The sequence below is a fragment of the Triplophysa dalaica genome, chromosome 10, assembly GCF_015846415.1.
Source record: "Triplophysa dalaica isolate WHDGS20190420 chromosome 10, ASM1584641v1, whole genome shotgun sequence".
Lineage (NCBI taxonomy): Eukaryota > Metazoa > Chordata > Actinopteri > Cypriniformes > Nemacheilidae > Triplophysa > Triplophysa dalaica.
Window position 1 is genome coordinate 4,213,258 of NC_079551.1, and position 21,751 is coordinate 4,235,008.

Genomic DNA, 21,751 nt, shown 5'->3' on the forward strand with positions numbered 1-21,751 from the left:
TGATGTTGTGTTATTGTGTTTAGATTGAATGATTGTGAGCTGACAGAGAATCAGTGTTCAGCTCTAGCTGCTGTTCTCTCCTGTAAAACCCTCGTGAAGGAGATGAATCTGAGCAACAGTCCACTGATGGATTCAGGACTCAAACACATCTGTGACCAACTCAAGAATCCTCAGTGTCAACTCCAGATACTCAAGTGAGTTCATCTATGACATCATCTACACAACAATGGTCATATAAGACTGTTAACCTTGAAATTGAGTGAATTATTAAGTAATGTTAGCTTTAGGAATGAAGTCAAGCTGTTTTAAATTGAATTTTAACTCCAAGCACATGAACTCATTTCCATCTGAAGAACAAAGAATCATTAAAAAAAGCCAATAAAAAGTGTTTGTTTTGTTCTCTAGTGTGTCCGAGTGCAGTATTGGAGAAGAAGGTTATAAATGTTTATATTCAGCTGTGAGATCAAACCCTGAATCACATCTGATAGAGCTGGATCTCAGAGGAAATGATCCTGGAGAAACAGGAGTCAAACTCATCTATCAGTTAATACAAGATCACAAGTGTGAACTCAACACTGTCAGGTGAGATGTGCTGAAATAGTACAAAATAAATCACAACCTGAATTATTTGTTTAGACATTATTGTAGTGAATCTGTAGAGTAAAAGTTTTTTTATTCAGCTCTGAAGTTTTACATTTAGTCATTTGGCAGACGCTTTTATCCAAAATGACTTACATTGCTGTATCCTATACATTTTACATATGTATTTGCAATCCCCTGGGATCGAACCCACAACCTTCCGTTATTAACTCAATGCTCTTACCACTGAGCTGCAGGAAAGCTAAATAAAAAACAATTTCTATAATTATTTTTAGTGGTAGATTATTTTTTTTAATCTAGATTAATCTAGATTAATCTAGATTAAAATGGCTCATTTGAATTCTGCCGAAGGCATTCAGAATATGTGTGCTACCCAAATAATGACTAAAAGTAAGTCTTTGAGAACGGGTTTCTCAAGCCAGGTGGCGCATTACACCAGGGGCTCATCTCCTGTTTCCAAAATGCATCTCAAACTGCTTGAGAAAGCTGTTCTACTATGATAATTGGTGATGAAAATAAGTTATGTTCAATAAGATGAACTTGTGTTTACTTCCGCATTAGCTAAGGGATGATTTGCGTTTAGGTGGTACTTGACACTGGAAGAGCTCCTACAGTACATTTACGTTTACATTTAGCAGACGCTTTTATTCAAAGCGACTTACAAAGAGTGAGGGAGCAACAAGCGATATGTCATACAGGAGCCATAATACATTAGATCTCAATACAAAGTTACTGGTTTCGACTAAACCTGTTTTTTTTTTTTAAACCAACTGTATGTAAACCAATTCCGTACAGTAAACCAATTCCGCATTGCACAAGGTGCAAACAACCTTAGTCTTGTCGAGGTTTCCATTGGGAATTTTCTTAAAAATAAATTTCCCTGAAGAAAACCCGGCGGCTTCATAGCTGCATCCATGTTAGCACGTCACGTTTGATGCGGTAATTTCACAGTAACGTTATGTTGTGTTCAGACCAAACGTGAATGGCGCGTCAAGCGCGCGTGATTTACATGTTAAGTCACTGCAAGAGGCGATTGACCAACTTGCGGCGCGAATGAAGCCCTGGTTATGAGATGATGAGGCGGCGCTAATGACGCGAATCACGCGAGTTGAAAAAACTCGTTCTCGCCCCGTACAGTGCACTTACGCTAGATATACATCCGCGCTAAAATATCAAGGTGAAAGTCATCATAGCTTGCGTAGTATAGACCCAGCTGCCAACCCAACTTTGACAATAGATTAACGGCGACATTTTTTTTATCGCGCGATAAGAGTCTCACGTTAACGCAGCACGTTAACGCCGTTAATGGCCCACCACTATTTATTTTATATTGAATTGAATTTATTTTCTTGTTTTCTGCAGGTTCTTGAGCAGCTCTTCTGCAGTGAAAGCCTTTGAGTATCTGACAGAAACTCTTGGTATAAATCCTTTACTCCAGAGAGAAGTGAATCTGAGTGATCATAAACTAGACGAGTCAAGAGTGAATCAGATCTGTGATCTACTGAAGGACAAACACTGTCACATCAACACACTCATGTGAGGATTTGTTTATACAGTGTTTCTACTTTAAGCTTTAATGTTTTATTTTAAATGAGTGACTTCAATTGTAATAGACTAAACAGGTCTGATGTTACTGACTGACCAGTAGTTCAAGGCCAATATTAATCATCTGCTGTTTGGTATTAAAGTATTGACCTCAGTTGACAGATTTTCTCATCTGCTGATCAAGTTTTGTTTTCAAAGAAAGATGACACAATGTTAACTGTCTTAAGGGCTATATTTTTATAAAGCCTGTATGTTTCTTTAAAAAAAATGAAACTATCATAACTATTCAAATGGCAAAATGTTCTTATGCTGAATCTAGTCACTTACTATTAAACTGTAACTGTATTTCAGAACTATATTAATAAACACTAACCACATTATATATCACTATGTGTAAGAAACAGGTTGGTGATGATAATCTGTGCTCATAGTTATTTTTACAGTAAGCGCACTGTTTAGTGTCACGTGTTGCTTAGAGACACAAGACAACAGAGTAATATCCAACAGATAACATTTATTTAAGACACACAGGAACGGGGAACACGCAAACATAATCAATAACCGACAACAAACTGAGGGAAACACAGGGCTTAAATTTCAAGGAAAAACTTAATCAAGGGAAACCGAAACAGGTGAGGGACTAATTAACTAATAATGAAATAAACCACGGAAGGATAAAAACTTCCAAAACATAAAACAACTGTGAGATTTAGGTTGCAAATATTGTTGAAAAGGAGGTAAGTAGTCATGTCATAAGCGTGATAACGTCTGGTCACCTCACAATAGATAATAAATGTTGTCAACACTGGATGTGACGACAAATGTCTTCTTCTTTTGTCATGTCACATAGCTTTGCTCGCGTCTGGTGGTGTAACACAACTACCAAGTGAATATAGTGCAATGAAATATTTATTTTATAATTATTTTGCAATAACTTACATTGCTTGAACAAGTTTCACAATCTTTTCTCTGGATTATCAATCTGAATCATTAACTCTCTATTGACCAGACGTCACTGGTCCCTGTGATGAAGGAAACTTTACAGCTTACTCATTTATGTCCTTAAAGGTCCCATTCCCCACAATCCCTTTTTTCAACCTTTAGTTAGTGTGTAATGTTGATGTTAGAGCGTAAATAATAACTGCAAAATAATAAAGCTCAAAGTTCAGTGCCAATAAGATATTGTCTGTAACAGAATTCACTTTTCAAGGACTACAGAGAACGTCTGGATCGCACTACAGCCCTCTTCTCCCCGGGTACATGATGTCACTATTCTGAGTGCTTTTAATAACCTCCCCCCACAGGAATAAGCAAATAAAGGTTGTGGTCTTCTTTAGAGAAGAGGAAGAGCTGCTGGAGTGTTTGGTTATCAGAGATCATAAACATTTGACTGAGCGACACAATTGATCACTTTCATCAGGGCCGGCGCCAAGAATGACTAATGTAACTCATTTCATGTGATGCCTACTGAAAATAATTAAATAAAGAATTTTATACAAAGTGGAAATGTAAATGGTAGCCTAGCCTACGTGTTTACCTTGGATTTGTTTATCTAGTCCGGTTGATGTGATGATGTCATTATCAGTGTATTAATGTAAACATGTGGAGTGAAGCCGCAAAGAATTAACAAAGTTACAGCCGCTCAAAATAAGAAGATTAAGTGATGATACAGTAGAGACTAGAGACTTCATCTCACTAGATTCATCAGCTGTTATTATATAAACACAGACAGTCACAACATTGTCTTATGAAACTGACACATTTGCTTGTGTACTTGTGTCCATTATTCTTATATCTTAACTTTACATTATTATCATGTGATCTAGTGAAATAATCTCTTCCTCACGCTGTCATTTATTTATTTTCCTCATTTCTTCTCTCTCACTTTGTCTCAATGCAGGTTAAGAGCGTGTGGTTTGACAGATGAAGGTCTTGTTGCTCTGACTTCAGCTCTGAATTCAAACCCGTCACACTTGAGAAAACTGGATCTGAGTGTAAATCCACTAAGAGACTCAGGAGTTGAACATCTCTGTGCTCTTCTGAGTAATTCACAATTCAGACTGAAAACACTCCAGTAAGTGACACACAATATATTCTCTACACTAGTGACAGTGAGCAGAGAGCTTTACTCTTTATTTATTTGTGACTTGAACATCCTGCATTGTTTACAGCATTAATAATTCTTATGAACCCTCACTAGTCTTTATATTAAGTGTGTTTATTTACTGCATATTTACATTAATCATTGATCTGTGTTATTATACACAAGACCATCTCTCAGTAAGATTTAGAGAACAGAAGGATTAAAGAAAAAGAGTCGCAGCAGGATTTGAGATCAACAATCTGTTTATATCACAAGTCAATTTTGTAACAAAGTGTTTACTTGTAATACAGATTAAATGACTTTTAGAAATAGAGTCGGGAGATGGTGGTCTAGTGGGTTAAACCACTGAACTGGTAAATCAAAGGTTGCTGGTTCGATCCCAGCAGCCACCACCAGTGTGTCCTTGAGCAAGACACTTTACTCCACGTTGCTCCAGGGGGATTGTCCCTGTAATAAGTGCACTGTAAGAAGCGTCTGCCAAATGACTAAATGTAAATGTAAATAGTTTAGAAGAAAATAACTTCAAGCAAACAGAATTGAGACAATGCTGAAGCAGATTCTGAGAGTTTAACTTTGTTCAGCTCATCAGAAAATAATCAGAACATTTATAACATCACAGTTTTATTCTCTCTGTTTCTCTTCAGTCTGTGTAGATGCAGTATTAAAAAGACACAGCTTGACAAGCTGATTTCAGCTCTGTGTTCAAACCCGTCACATCTGAGAGAACTGAACCTCAGTGGAAATAAAATAAAGAACACCGGAGTGAAGCTCTTGTGTCGACTACTTGAACATTCACAATGTAAACTGGAGAAACTGAAGTGAGTCATTAAAATAAAAACACACTTTTCATTGAAGCTTTTTGTTATTTAAATGATCAACAGATGAACAAGAGAAGATTTTTTGTTCAGTCTTTTATACGATTAAAACAAAACACTTGCTCTGGAAAAAGCTCAATTCACTTTATATGTGTCACATTTGTATTAGTTTGTTTATTTGTGTATCGTTCTGTTCTTTTGTGATCTGGTAAAGAGATCAAATAATCTCTCTTTCTCTGTTTGTTTGTCTTCTTCTAGTCTATATGAGTGTAATATCACAGATGTCACTGCTTTAACTGATACTTTGGCTCAGACACAAGCATTAAGGTTCTTAAAGGAGCTTGATCTGAGTAACAATTACATAAAAGAACAGGAGCAGCTCCGTGAAGTGCTAAAGAGGTCAAACTGTGAACTGCGGTGAGTAAAGATGGATTGAATCATTCTTCTCTTATTCTATTGATTATTAGATGAAAACTTCAGGATGAATCTGTTTATTTGGCTTTAATCTGTGATTTGATATGAGTTCTTACACAAAGTCAAGTTCACCCTCCTCACTACATCACACTATCTTATACTTCAGCTCACTGTACACTACATCATCACTGTTCTCCTCATCGTGTCCTCCTGGATCTCATAACATCTACATTTGACTACAATACTGTTTAATAACACAATGAACCTGTTACTAGTTTACTGAACTATTCAACTCTTTATTGTGATTGATCAATACCACAATGTCCTTCTGTTTATTATTAATATTATTTCATTATGACTGTTGTTATATTTTCTTATATTTTCTTTATATTACTTACAGTCTACTGCCATTTTTTTGGCCATTTAAACGATTGATTTTCCAGTCATCATCAGATGAGGAAGACGAGGACACTTCATCTCAAAATGGTATTTGGATAAACGTTCTCAATCACAAAGTCTCTTAGTTCCTCAATTCTTAACATCTCTAAAGTCAGATTCAGCTTCAGAAAAAGAAAGAGACTCAAACACAATGTTATAATGTCACTGGTTAGTTAGACTTTCTCAGGACGATTCTTACAAACTTCCTGTAATTTATTTTACATGCAATTCTCTTTTTTTTTTTACAAAGTTGTCAAATATTTTCTTCAGTTTACTGTTTATTAAGAATAAAATAACAGGCTTTTATCTTTCTTCTCCTCATGAGGTAACAGTATATTTATCTATCTGTTAAACTTTACTCGTGTAAACCCTGAACAAGCACCTCACGTTCATATATTATCATGTGATGTGTTGAACGGCATGACTGATATCTGGCAGTATAAGAGAAGTATTACAATATATATATATGTGTATTGTGATGAAATGTGTGATCCTCTCCAATGTTTCTGTTGTTTTGATGCTCTTAGGCTCAGTCTATCAAATAAGAAGCATTAATAGAAACACATTTAATATATGAATATTTTAAATCTATTATAAATTTATGTTTTTCTCTTGCAGTAAAACCAAAGGATCAAGTTTAAGCTGGCTGGAGCACAGATAGAGAGACTGAGGTTTCATGAGCTTTAATTATACAGCGTCTTGACAAACACATTGTTTGTTTTCAGCTCCCTGTGTTTAGTTTTAATGAAGACCTAGGTTTTGTTTTACTTTAATATCTATGACAATGAACTTGTAAACTTTTCTGTGAAAATAGTCTGTAGATCCTGTTTTTAGACATCACAAGACACACTTCATCAACATCATGTATAAAGTACACTGTAAAAATTAAAACATGCGATTTACTTAAAAAAAAATTTGGTAATATTATTACACTTCTTTTTTTTATTAGTTTTTAATTAGTTTTGTGGAATTTACCTTAATAAATAAAGTAAAATTCTCTTGACTATTCAATCAACGGCACATGATGACTTTGTATCATTTAAGCAATGTGCTTTATTTATTTGTCTCACAAGTAAGGTTAGTAAAATATCCTCATTTGTATTGATGAAAATGACTTGAAAATAAAATGTACTACCAAGTCGTCAAAGCAGATTTAAGACTTTTCAAGAAAAATTTTGTTCCACAAACGTCTGGGAAAGTTTCACATTCCGGATTTTTTATAACAACTTGTAGCAAAACGTGATGTAACAAAAACGCGTAGACCAATCTCAAACGCTTAATCCCGTTTTCAACAGAACTTGGTACAATGTGTTGTCTCAATCTAAGTCGAGAGGAGTTTGTTTTTAAGTGATTGTATTTTGCCGGACAACTTGCACACATCGAGTTCAAAGAGCAGCTTTTGAACGGCCTCAAATATCTTCTTCAGTATTTTCGGGTAGGTGAGGTTTAGTGCATACGTGAGGCCAAGAAGAACAGCACAGGCTCTAGCCATATTGCCCAAGCCAGTTATGACTTGCACCCCCTCCAAGATGATGATGTCCTCCTGATGATCTCCTTTGCAGATGGCAATTTTCATTATGTGCTGCAGTATATCTGGCTGCACATCTCCGTCGTCACACTGTCAAACAAATATTACATGAGTCGTTTCAGACGGTCTATCTCTATACTGCGTTTGATGTCCATATTTTTCTAATTGATTTGTGTATGGTTGTAAACAAAACGGTGGAGTGAGGTTTACATACACAGTTCCTACAAGTTGCTCTCTGCATGTAAAGGACATAATATTCTTCTATACATCACACCTTTTGAGTTTGAGAACAGTAACTTATAACCATCATTTTTTACACGATTTCAATGGTCCACTTTAGACATTCTACTAACTGTAAGTATACATGCCAACTAACTCTCATCAGAGTAATACACTTGTGGGCAAAAGTTTTGGGACACTTGAGGTGTTTACACAAATGTTGAAAGTAGTCCTTTTTAGAAGAATGTTGTGTATTATGTAACGGGTACTGTGGCGACGGCACCCGGAAGGGACAGATTATTCTCCTGTAACACACAGGAGAGAAACGAGGAGACAGTGTGTCACGTTCAAGCTCTCTGGAGTAATTTATTCACAATATCATTCAACAAATATCTGTCTCTCAAAGTCACATTATGCTTCACATATCACTTTTTCAATGTCTTCTTAACATTATAATGACTTTCAGTGTTCATGTCAATTCAAATTCTGCAATAAAATAAACTTTTCTATTTCACATTTATGTTCACTGACTTTGTATTTTTATATTTCACTCTATTCATCAAAAAAGGAATACAAAAACCATAGTAATATACCTCAATTACTCCTATTAAATGATTAAACATTTCTATTCACAATATTTACCAGTATCACATTGATACAATGCTGCAAATCACTCTCAGAATTATTAATATACTTAATATATAACTTTAAACCTTATTTAACACATTAACCATTATCAATCGACATTCAATACACATGTATAGTACATTAAACAATACTTATTCACCTTTATAGCTTATAGAATACCTTCATGTGCATTTGCATAAGGAAAAATGTATTTTTTTAACTGACGTGCTCACCAACGTTACATGTGCGTTTTCAGCAGGCTGCTAATCAGTCGAGCTTTTCTCTCTCGCTTCAATCAACTCAAAAACAACCTCTGACGAACATCACTTCTCTAAAACAATTCACTTATTGTCTAAACACATTTCAGCATGGTTAAATTAAACTTTTAAGTGCTTTTATACATTTACCCACCTGTAACACACAGGAGAGAAACGAGGAGACAGTGTGTCACGTTCAAGCTCTCTGGAGTAATGACAAACTCACGACTCGCACAGCTTAACACCGTTCGCTCGACTCTGCGAGACACTACTGATAACAAGGAATCACATTAAAATAAAACCCTTCTGAATGTTTCTTTTTTTCAAAATAACACAATAACATTTTCAAAATGAAACCAAAAATTTTAAATATACCTAAAGTACAATTAACATACTTGTGTGATCGTCACACACTTCCCAGCAAAAAGAAATGGGTCCCACCATTTTCTTCTCTACTTATCTAACTCAAAGCCTCTTTTAACAAGCAACCGGAACTGGCATTATATATGGTGTGGCTGGTACCGTATAAGGCATGTATGTAAATAGGGGGTAAAGAGAATAAGGGTTAAGTGGACATGTTGGGGTTGAATAAGGCATAAATGGGTGCAAAGGTTGAGTAGTCTGAGGTACAGGGTAAACAGGTGATTGTAAGTGTGTGTTTGTCACATTAACTGTCGCCTGTGTTGTCTGTGTAGGCTGGCCAAAGTTCTCATATGTGAAAATCTGTTTAGGTCGTCGCTCCCGACTTGACCTTCTCACCCGAGTCTGGTTATCTGGCACTGCACTGACTGGAAACTGTTCCTCTTGACTGAACTCTGGATCCTCATCATATCCATCTTGTTCCTCAGGCCCCGCAACAACAAACTGATCTTCATCTTCTCCGGGTTCCTGCATCTCTACGTTTCCCTCAGGTAACAAATCCGTTTCAGGTAAGTGGTGCATCCTAAATTCCTCCTCTTCTTCAGCAGGTATTGGAGTTGGCTGGCTCAGAGAGGTTACTGGTCGTTGTGGTGGGGCTACCACGGGTATCTCCTTTATCTTTTCTACTGGTACCCTCAACCAATAACGAGGACCATCTGAGTCATCTCCAGAATCTGAGTCTGAACCTGATACTTCCTGTAGACTTGTACGTTCTGAGACATTGGTGCGTCGAGTCTGGTGTTTCCTTTTCTGTGTTCTCTTTTCAGGAGCATCTTGGCATGGAAGAGCTTCAACTGGAAGGTCATTTGCTAATAACAATAGATCACGATGTAATGTCCTTGTCTTTCTCTTGTCTCCAAACTCAGGGTAGACTACGTATACTGGGTTATCAGCAAACTGTTCTTTCACAATGTAGATCGATTTCTCCCAATACGACCGTAGTTTTCCTGGTCCACCACGCTCACCAAGGTTCCTGACCAAGACTCTATCGCCAGACTGTAGTACCACTCCCCTTGCATTCTTATCGTAAAGCACTTTGCCCTTGGCACTGGCCTGTTTACTACTCTCGTTAGCAATTCGATAAGCCTCGGACATCTGCTTTGCCCACTTCTGCGCATATCCCTTTGGCGAGTCAGGCTCTGTTTCTCCAACCAACCCAAACAGTAAGTCAACGGGAAGGCGAGGATGACGACCATAAAGAAGGAAGAAAGGTGAGTAGCCTGTCGACTCGTGCCGAGTACAGTTGTACGCAGGAATGACTTGTGGAATTTGATCTTTCCATCGTTCCTTTTCTTTCTCTGACAACGTTCTTAGCATCTGGAGTATCGTCCGATTAAACCGTTCCGCCGGGTTCCCCTGGGGATGGTATGGTGATGTTCTCGAATGACGAATACCTGACAACTGTTGCAACGTACGAAAGAGCTCGTTCTCAAATTCAGGGCCTTGGTCGTGGTGTAACTTTGATGGGTACGCAAAGCGGAGGACGAAATCATTAAAAATGCGCTCAGCTGCCGTTTTCCCACTCTTGTTCTTTGTCGGATACGCTTGGGCGAATCTTGTAAAATGATCGACGACCACAAGGATATATTCGTAACCTCCACGGCTGGTCTCTAGGTGTAGATAGTCGATACACACCAACTCCAGTGGCGAGCTTGATGTGATACTACCCATTGGGGCGCGAACATGAGTAACTGGCTTCTTCGATTTTATGCATGGGCATTTTCTTGTGATATGTTCTTCGATCTCTCTAGCCATGAAGGGCCAATAAAATCTCTCTCTGGCAAGATTGAGGACTCTTTCTGTGCCGACATGGGCCATTTCATAATGGAGTTTCTTCAAGACAATGTCTTTGTACTTAGCAGGGAGCACCAACTGCCTTCTTTCATTAGCACGCCTGTACAAGAGACCATTCTCCAAAACTAACTTTCCCCATTCATGAAATAGTCTTCTAGTGGCTCCACTAGCCGCTCTCCGTATCTCGTCAGTTAAAGGTGTACCCGCCTCTTTTAACTTGATCATTTCACCGATGGCTTCATCTGCATGTTGTGCCTCCACAAGCTCATCGTGGCTGATTGCAGTCAAGTGATCAAATGAGGGGGATGAATCGGCTTGGGAAGAGATGTTGAGAGCCGCCACCCACGGTACATCTTTCAGTTTGGCTACTTTACTTCCATCCCATATCGCACGAACCACGTCTTCGGTACACTCTTTGGTACAGGACTCAGCATAGGCCTCAATGTTTAAAGGAAGACGCGACAGCGTATCGGCATCGATGTTAGCCTTTCCTGGTCTGTACTTTATGTCGAATCTGAAATCGGAGAGTTCTCCTACCCACCGATGGCCTACTGCATTTAGCTTGGCTGTAGTCATAACGTAGGTCAGGGGATTGTTATCGGTGAATATAGTGAAATGGGGTGCATAGAATAAGTAATCCCTAAACTTTTCACACACGGCCCACTTCAAGGCTAGGAACTCTAGTTTTCCACTATGCACTTGGTAGTTTCGCTCAGCTGCAGTCAAAGTCCTAGACCCGTACCCAATGACTCTTAACTTGCCATTCTGATATTGATAAAGAATCGCGCCGAGCCCCTGGTCTGAAGCATCGGTATGTAATACAAAGGGTGAGTCGAAGTTGGGGTATGCTAGCACGGGAGGGCTAACGAGGAGAGATATAAGTCGGTCGAGGGCTTTTTGATGCTCGGTGGCCCACTCCACAGGTGTTCTGGATGGTAGTTGTGGACCTTTACTTTTCCCACGTGCTAAAGCTGCTTGTCCTGGCTTGACTTGTAGTAGCTCATAGATGGGCTTTGCTATCCTTGAGAAGTCCTGAATGTAGGAACGGTAATAGCCCAGGAACCCGGTGAGCTTTCTTACATCTCCCACTGTCTGTGGTGTCCTGCTGGCTAACGACCGCACTGCATCCAGGTCTTTGGGATCAATTCTCACTCCCTGAGCTGACACAAGACGACCCACATATCTTACTTCTCGTCGGAATAACTCACATTTTTCAGGTCTCAATTTCACTCCATGTCGCTGAAGAGCTTGGAGTACTTTACGGACCCCTTCCACATGCTCATCAAAGGTTTTTGCGTAGCAGAGCACGTCGTCAAGGTACGGAAGACAGCAATCATCTCTCAAGGAACTCAACATCTCTTCCATACTCCTCTGGAAAGCTGCTGGGGCATTGGAGAGGCCAAAAGGGATACGGACCCATTCATACAGCCCCCAGGGGGTAATGAAAGCAGTGAGGTGCTGGGAGTCCTTGGCGATAAAGCCCTGATGATAAGCCTTTCCTTGGTCGAGGATGCTGAACCAGGAATAACCACCGAGGCTATCAGTCAGGTCTTGTATCCTAGGTAGGGGATGTCGATCAGGGATGGTCTTCTGATTCAAGAGACGATAATCGATACAGAGGCGGAGTGTACCGTCTTTCTTTCGGACACAGACCACTGGAGCAGCATAAGAGGACTTTGACTTCACAATCCAACCTTTCATGAGCAGATCTTGAACATACTCCTTCACCTCTTTGAACAGTGGTTTGGGCACCGAAGAGTAAGCTCTCTGCACTGGAATCTCGTCTTTGAGTGAGATAGACATCTGTAGACTAGGAATACATCCAATATCATGACTGTCTTGTGCAAAAGCAGGCGATTCTTCCCACAGCATTTTCTCGACTTTCTCTTGTTCCTCATCACTAAGGTGGCTGAGGTCCACACGGTGCTGCCATAACGCTGGAACACTCGGTTTAACTGGGGCTGTTGCTGCTTTGACGACTGTTACTCTGGGCCTGGGGCTCTCTAATGGATTATTCTCAATCACCCTAGCCACCGTCTGAACGCTACCAACGGCTGTCTTCCTTGGAATTGTAACAGGATGCATCGTGTTATTTCTCACTGGTATTATGACATAAGGTCTCTTTGCGGTCTGTAGTTCTAGTAAGCCCTCCTCAATCTCAAGCTCGGTGAGATGGCCACTGTTCTCGTTAGGTTCAAACAAGAGAAGCGGGTCTGACTGGTCTACAGCGGATGGGACCTGACACTTCACCCAGGCTACTTGTCCGGCTGGGACTGTAGTCTCATAATTACCAGTTCTTATCAATCTCTGATACATGGAGGGTTTGTCAGTCTGAATGAAGTTCATCAGCAGCTCAACTTTCTCAGCGGGAACCGATATTGCGTCAGATAGAAGCATGGTAAGTGCTGGAACAAGTTCTTTTGTTCGATTCTGAATCACTTCCTCTAGGACATTAAATCCAAGTAGTGGCTGTGCAAGCGGAATGCTACAGATGAGAAAAGGCACCATGATCGACTGGCTAAGTGCACCATTTCCACTGAAACTGACTGCAATAAGGACCCAGCCATCAAAAGGGAGGATTTCTCCATTCACCGCGTGCACTTCCAGCTCTTCTCTCTCATCAAAGATTTCACTAAGCGGCCTAATGGGTATGTTTGGTAGATACTTCTCTTTCCAGCTTTTATCTATCATGCTCACCTGGGCTCCAGTGTCCAGTAAGGCATTGACTGTCAACCCATTGAGGTCACATCGTGCGAGGGCTTTGGCTCCTATGAACTTGGCCAGACGTCTAATGGTTTGAGTGGGTAAAGAGAGAGAAAGTTGGTTATTGACTTGTTCATTGATTTCTTTTGGTCTCTGATTAACTGAACTTGTCTCTGAACGACTCTCAGAGCTCCGTACGCTACCCTCAGCAGTGTGGGACTGAACGTGAAGCCCGGTCACTGCTCGTCCCGTGGCAGAAACCGGCTCCAGTTTTCCGGACGCTTGGGTTTTTTTCAAACAGCCTACTGCTCTGTGACCGTCCTCACCACAGTAGAAACAATGAGGGCAACCTGGGCGGTTCTGTTCGAGGCAATTAGCACAGCTATTTGGTCTGATTTTCCTTTGATCCACTTTAACTCGGCAATGATGGCAACATTCTGGGTTTTGAATCTGCTGGGGTCTTTGCAGTAGTTCAACTTTATTCATTAACTCCTCTACTTTCTCAGTTAACTGCTGGAGTACATCAGTCTTTGACAGTTTGTCTGGAACATCTTTCTTTGTACTAGTACTACTGCCTTGTACTGCTGCCGCTTCAAGCTCTGTGCTATTCACACTTATTTGTTTCTGCTTCACAACCGACCCCAAACGTCTCTGTCTCTCATTCTCAATGTTTTTGTTATCTTCATCATTTGCTTTAAGATCGTCTCGTCAGACACGCTGCTATCTGAGAGAAATGGTTTCAGTTCTCGACGTATGTCGTTATGCTTATGGCTGAGACCCTGATACACGGCGTGAAGGAAAACGTCTTGAACTGTGTTCGCATTATACTTCACTTCTGTGTCAGCGTATTTTGAAGCGAACAGGATCTTTTGTTTGAGGCCTATCACTCGATACAAGAATTGTTGTGGAGTCTCACTGTCGTTCTGTTTTGTGCACATGAGCTCTTGGAAAAGTTCGGTGTTGCTTCGCCCACCTAAATGGGATTGCAAAAAGCCCTTCAGCTCGTCTATCGTCAGATCGTCTTTGTGTATTAGCATGTCTTTAAAGTTTCCCGGTTTAATGGCTCTGAGAACGCCTCTCAATATTTCAGTCTCGCTGAATCGCTCTTTAACACCCTCATCGATTTGTCTGCATATGCTATTGTAGCTTAAATCTGAGCCCTGGTCGCCAATCTGTCCACCTTGGATCTTGAACTCGCGACGAAGCAGTGAGAGGTCTCGAAGGGGAATTATTCGGTCGTGTCTTCCATGTGGCTGCTGTTCTGGTGTGGGAGTGTTGTCATATTGTTGAGTAGGTTGTAATGGTGGAGGTGTGGGTGTGAGTGAGGATGTGGGGCTGTTTATGTATTGCATGACTTTATTGCTAAGCTCAGCGTAACTAGAAAGCACTCTCTGTAACTCTGTGTCAGCGTTCTGTGTGCTTTTGACTTCAGTAGGTGTGAGTGGGGGGTTGTGCACACTAACTGCAGCTGTGTGAGTAATATCCGAACCACTGGCTGTCACGTTAATGGTTGTAAAGTTATCAGTATCTGTCGCTAGTTGACCTACTGTCCTGTTCTCACTCAGTACTGGAATTGACATTGTCTCGTTCACATTCTCCCCTATACCTAGTTTAGGTTGAGCGTAACGCATCTGAATGAGATTATTCACAGTATCATTAAGCTCTAACAGCACTGCCATACCTGAATCCTCAGATTCCACCAACATGTCACTGTTCATAAAAGTTAGAATGTACTCAAAGCAACTCTCTTCTTCGCCAACCTGAAGTTTGGATGAGTCCTTCCCTGGCACCGGACCAACTCTCTGGGCTAGTTGGAAAAGTTCATCGGCCGTCAGCATGAGTAGACTTTTCTTGATGCTCCACACCAAGCCTTTTCTCTCACCATCCGCCATGACTGCTTTTCTCTCTTCCCCACTGTCGGTTGCTCGTCTTGGTCACGCTTTCACTTGCCTCTGCTGATTCTGGTCGTGCTTGTAGCCTGCGCATCTACTGTCATTCCCCGTACTGGCCACCAAAAATCTGTAACGGGTACCGTGGCGACGGCACCCGGAAGGGACAGATTATTCTCCTGTAACACACAGGAGAGAAACGAGGAGACAGTGTGTCACGTTCAAGCTCTCTGGAGTAATTTATTCACAATATCATTCAACAAATATCTGTCTCTCAAAGTCACATTATGCTTCACATATCACTTTTTCAATGTCTTCTTAACATTATAATGACTTTCAGTGTTCATGTCAATTCAAATTCTGCAATAAAATAAACTTTTCTATTTCACATTTATGTTCACTGACTTTGTATTTTTATATTTCACTCTATTCATCAAAAAAGGAATACAAAAACCATAGTAATATACCTCAATTACTCCTATTAAATGATTAAACATTTCTATTCACAATATTTACCAGTATCACATTGATACAATGCTGCAAATCACTCTCAGAATTATTAATATACTTAATATATAACTTTAAACCTTATTTAACACATTAACCATTATCAATCGACATTCAATACACATGTATAGTACATTAAACAATACTTATTCACCTTTATAGCTTATAGAATACCTTCATGTGCATTTGCATAAGGAAAAATGTATTTTTTTAACTGACGTGCTCACCAACGTTACATGTGCGTTTTCAGCAGGCTGCTAATCAGTCGAGCTTTTCTCTCTCGCTTCAATCAACTCAAAAACAACCTCTGACGAACATCACTTCTCTAAAACAATTCACTTATTGTCTAAACACATTTCAGCATGGTTAAATTATTTTTAAGCTACTAGTACTTATTGTTTAGTCACTAGTAACTATTCCATTAGATACTAGTACTTATTCATTAGATACTAGTAGGCCTACATATAGTTGACATTTAACATGAATTTTGTGACCGGATGTTATTCTTTATAAATATCTATTGAAGTTACGTATTAAAATATAACCGTGCTCACTATATTTATGATTATTGATCGTCCAACGTCAAGGGCTTTTGTAAAGTTTATAAAAGTTTGTGTTTGGACTTAATCTTTGATATTTCATTTATTCTAACAGTGAGGAATATGGTTGAAGACTCAATGTTGCATTGAGTAGGGTAATGTTTCCTGTAGCTCAGTGGTAAGTGCATAGCGTTAAAAGCGCAAGGTTATCGGTTCGAGTCCACGAAATTGCAATATGCATGCAATGTGAGTAGCTTTGTTTAAAGCATCTGCCAAATGCATAAATGTAAATGTAATGTTTAAAATCTTTGCATTAGCGACATCTTGTGGCTCTTTTTGTTGATCTTTTGGCACTTATTGTTTGATTTATTTAAGAATTACGCATTTCTCATGTGCTGCCATACAAAGAATATTTTGTATTATTATTAGTAGTATTTAATAATTTGTGGATAATTAATAATGTTTATAATAAGGTGTGCGTGTTCGCGTGCGTGCGTGTGTGTAGGTGTGTGTGTGTGCGTGTGTGTGTGTGTAGGTGTGTGTATGTGTTTGAATATCAGATCAATAGGTGCCGCTAAAAGTCTATCTAAAATATTGCGCATTTCCATATTTTTCTCTCTGCAAAACACTCAAAAAAGAATTGCTGTTTTAACAGTATTAAAATATTACTAAACACTATCGTAGTAAATGTAATCGTGTTTAAGAGTGTATGGTTTTAAACATGTTTTGTGTTTTTATCTCAGGGGGATGATGTGGGTTTTGGGTGCTGCTCAGGTTCATCAAACACACGTTTTATCCTCTAACATCACTTCATCAATTCAGTCAGATATTTAAGTCTATAGCAATATAATCAAATGTATATCAATCACATTTATTTTTACTCTTACACAATGAGTGACAGGTTTGTAAATTGCACATTCAATACTTTCAGTTTCATTCTCCACATTTACAATAAAACACTTGTGGTTCCTGAATCTCTTGAAAGGCTGAGATTTTTATCTGCACTCAACCTTAAACCCTCCCATTATTTATAAAAGTAAAATATGACCTTAAACCTTAAAGCATCTCAATCAGACTTTGGTTGTAAAACCATATTATCCCTTACAATTTAATACTATATTCTCTCAGTCTTTTACACTACTAGAAAAAATACTAGAATTGCTTTAAATATTCCATTGTGACGTCATGAAAATCCAGTTTGTAGTGAATTAATCCAGTGTCACAGTCTGCAGTGAAATCACGGAGAATACACTGAAATACTGAACTACAGCCATGAGCTGCTGTATGAGGAAATAAAGTGGACGAGGTCATTGTCAAACACATTGAACTGTTTGTTTGTGCAGGTGTGTATGACAGGAAATTGGGGATGAGATCTGTTCAGGTGCTGACATTCTTCTAAATATCTTTCTCTGTGTTTAGAAGAACAAATAGATTTATACAGGTTTATACAGGCAATATGATGATGAGTAAATGATAACAGAAATATATCCCTTTAATATTTGGATATCCGATGTGTCTGTCATTCTGAGTTCATATAATTCATCTGTAATAATGTCAGATGTCTGTCTGTGTAATAAACAGAGTATCAGTCAGTCACTTCAGCTTCTGTTATGGGTTTATATATTCTTGATATGTGGAGTTACACTAGAAATGTGAATCTGAACAGATGGGCATCACTGCAGCATATAGAAGAGATCCATAAAGTTGAATTCTTTAGTTCAGTTATCATTTACTGACATGACTGACATGAGTTTATAAATTTAAAGTTGAATCTCTTTGGATTTTTTTCTCTGTGTGTTTGAGACTGAAGAACTTGAGCCATTATCAGTGAATGAAGGCGATTCTGTCATTCTTCACACTGATACAGAAACACAGACAGATGATGTAAACTCGGACAAAACAGAAGTGTTACTTACACTGTAACGAATTGCTGTAAAAACTACAGCGTTATTTTACAGAAGCTGACTGTATTTTAAATAATACAGAATATTGCTGTAAAGTGCAATGCATTGTGGGGTCACGTGACGGATTAACTCAAATGTACAGAATAATGCTGTAAATTTCAAATCTACAATGGCGGGATGATCTTCAACAGTCGAGATTGGGGAAGTGCGCAAAATGAGTGATTCACACCTGTGGTAAGTGCTTTATTACGTTTATTTTCTCCATATTTGTTAACTATCATACTGGTAACTTTATATAGAAGTATTTACAGTCGCGTTTCATACTGGTAACCCGGTATTCAACCTCCATCCACGGGGACCGAAGGAGTCTTGCGCGGGGTTTCAGCAGCGCCGTCGCGGTAAGATTTCAAACATTCTCCGTCGCTATAGCACCTGAGGACAGAAGTTGTTCACGTTATTTCGAGTTTTTGTACACAGCAGGTGCGAAGGCGGTATGTGAGGAGCTACAGTTCATTGTATTAGTACATTGACGGTTGTTTGTTTAATATTGAACATCGCGCCCGCCCTAGACACGGTAAAAGTTACATGCTTCGACTGTTGGGATTCACGGGAATTTACTATTGAATACCACACTCGGTCGTGATTATTTTGTGGTGTAATTCAAATTTGCAAATGCAGTTATCCGTTAAACCGAGCGCCCAAATTAAAACGAGTCACCAAAGCTTGCGGTAGGTCGATGTTCACGGAGGATATCCCAGTAAAGTGATTAATGTACGTAACGAGCTAGATATACAGTGTACATAACGGAGGCCAGATGAGAGCTTGAGCAAAAGACGTTAGCCACACCCTCATCGTTAGAGCAGGACTGTCTCCCAAATACGACCGTTAGAGGGTAGGAGTGAGACGGCCCGTTACAAATAACAGTGTGACAATTTCTTGATCGTGACATCCCTTACGTAAATGGCTTACATTTCTGTATAAGTACGGTTTTAAGTGTAAGTTACTCTGTGTAATTTGCTTAGAGTTTGTTTGTAGAATCACTTATACTTAAATGTAGTTTAAATGTAAAAAGCTTAAAGATAAAATTGTATTGTATCTATTAACTATTGTCACATGTGGTATTGTTTGTTTTAGGACACACTTTGCCATGCAGGCCACTGGATGCTGACTACTGAAGGTTAGGTTGTGTGTGACGGTGCTCAGCACAGCTTCATGTCTGGCCTTCCCACTCTGATCATAGCATGTTAAATATTCAATCTTCAGTACCAGGATGGGGGAGCGTCTATCGTGGAGTCCACTGAAAGGTATTAGTTGAACCACTTCCTTACCTGCATTTTATAGATATGTTAATGTTATATACCTGTTTAGAACTTTAAAACAATATCTCTCAACGAGAGATGGATTTGTTTAGGGCAAATTATTTAGAAGTCTGCCCTATTTAACACTAGCAAGCTGATCATTTAATTCATGTGTTTTAATATAATATATTTTGTATATTTAATATGTAACATTTTGTTTTTCCTGACTCTTTGTAGATATTAATCCAGAGAGTGGAACAAGAAGCGTCATCTAAAATGCCAGGATACAGAAGTAACAGGTTGCAGTGAAACCACATGTTGCCGCTCTTCTAAACACAATGATGAATTTTCAGTGAAATCGATGAAAAGTAAGAAGCACGTACGAACACACGTACACACACACACACACAGATCTCATCATTACACAATTCATTATACAATTACATCATTGTATTATTCTCTGTCTCTGACTGTATATGTTGTCCTCTGTTTTTCCTCTGAGTATAAATATCTAAAATTATTCTCTTTTTTCTTTTCCATAGTTCCAGCTACTTGTTGTGCTCTGATGGATCAAGATGTGGAACGTTTTACAGACTCACTTGGGCTTTGTTATGCGATGTTGTTACATCATGGATATGTTGGTTAAGGTATTGTTTAAACATTCATTGTTTAAAGAGCCATGTTGGCTACTATGAAGTTGTAACTGAATAAAAATATTTTATGTACAACAAGGTACAAAATTTGTCTGTAATTTATTTTTGTATCAATTAAAACATAAATAAACAGTGTAAATCCAGTATGCAACAACTACTGGATATACAGTGATTATGTATTTCTTCTAAATAAAGTAAATTAAAATCAAGCAATTGGCTGTAAAAAATACAGCATTATACTGTTTCTATTCAAAATTACAGTTTTTTCCTGTATTATGCAATTACAGAAAATGGCTGTAAATTAAATTACAGAACTGTGGCTGTAAAATTTACAGTATCTGGCTGGCAACCCTGCTGCCAGTAATTTACTGTAAATTTTACAGGATTTTTTTTACAGTGTACTGGACCGAAAACTGCTATGCGTAACAACCAAGAATACTGCTTAACGATTGACGGATGCTCCATAAAATCCTCGTCATCAGCTAAGAATCTTGGCGTTGTATTTGACAGTACTCTCTCATTTGAAAGCCATGTCGCAAACACCTGTAAAATTGCATTTTTCCATCTTAAGAATATATCTAAATTACGTCATATGCTGTCACTGTCAGATGCAGAGAAATTAATTCATGCATTCATGACATCAAGACTAGATTACTGTAATGCACTTCTAGGTGGTTGCCCTGCGGGCCTATTACAAAAACTGCAACTGGTTCAAAACGCGGCAGCTCGAGTTCTTACACGTACAAAAAAGTATGAGCATATAACCCCGGTTCTGTCAACCTTGCACTGGTTACCTATAAAGCATCGCATTAACTTTAAGATCTTGCTTATTACCTATAAAGCCCTACATGGTCTAGCGCCGCAGTATTTGAATGAACTTCTATTGTATTACAGACCACCACGTACATTACGCTCTAAGGGGTCCTGTCAGTTGGTAATACCTAGAATTTCAAAATCAAGTGCAGGTGGTAGATCCTTTTCTTATCTAGCGCCTAAACTTTGGAATATTCTTCCCTGCACGGTCCGGGAGGCAGACACACTCTGTCAGTTTAAATCTAGACTAAAGACTCATCTTTTTAATCTTGCATACACTACACCTCCATAATATTAATCCTCAGAGGATTTAGGCTGCATTATTTAGATCAACCGGAACCAGGAACACATCCAACAACAAATGATGTACTTGTTGCATCAAAGAGTGCAGAACAGTACTCTACTCTCAGCCAGTCTTGTCTCTTTGTTCCAAGGTTACCGCAGGATGCAGTTCATGCCCAGACCTGATGGGAAGCGGTGACCTGACAAGTGCTAAGAGGATAGAGCTGGATAAAGGACGCGACAACTTTGTTTTTTTCTACAACATTTCAAATGCTATTAGATTGTTAATGATAATCTTTAATTTTTATATTTTTATTAAGCCTTGTTGTGCAAGCACTGATGAGCTTGTGCAGAGGCAGCAGCTTTTGCCAGAGGGGAACTGGAATCCCCTGGTTGGGCCTG

General features: G+C 39.0%; 1 protein-coding gene and 1 long non-coding RNA gene across 3 annotated transcripts in view; both read left to right on the forward strand.

The window, feature by feature from the left end:
* Positions 1 to 8,177, forward strand: part of LOC130429873 (NACHT, LRR and PYD domains-containing protein 3-like) — a 31,261-nt gene extending 23,084 nt beyond the window's left edge. The window contains exons 19-25 of the mRNA XM_056758700.1: positions 24 to 194; positions 406 to 582; positions 4,046 to 4,219; positions 4,894 to 5,067; positions 5,323 to 5,481; positions 5,879 to 5,964; positions 6,535 to 8,177. Of these exons, the coding sequence (XP_056614678.1) occupies positions 24 to 194; positions 406 to 582; positions 4,046 to 4,219; positions 4,894 to 5,067; positions 5,323 to 5,481; positions 5,879 to 5,964; positions 6,535 to 6,557 (964 nt within the window). The 3' untranslated portion in view covers positions 6,558 to 8,177. The remainder of the gene's footprint in view (positions 1 to 23; positions 195 to 405; positions 583 to 4,045; positions 4,220 to 4,893; positions 5,068 to 5,322; positions 5,482 to 5,878; positions 5,965 to 6,534) is intronic.
* A 9,659-nt stretch (positions 8,178 to 17,836) lies between these two features.
* On the forward strand, positions 17,837 to 21,490 carry LOC130429485 (uncharacterized). 2 transcript variants are annotated; one of them, XR_008907615.1, is made up of 4 exons: positions 17,837 to 18,701; positions 19,438 to 19,607; positions 19,839 to 19,969; positions 20,144 to 21,490. It is a non-coding gene; the product is annotated as an uncharacterized LOC130429485 (long non-coding RNA). The 2 variants fall into 2 exon arrangements; XR_008907614.1 differs by having other exon boundaries at positions 17,837 to 19,607.
* The last annotated feature ends 261 nt before the right edge of the window (positions 21,491 to 21,751 follow it).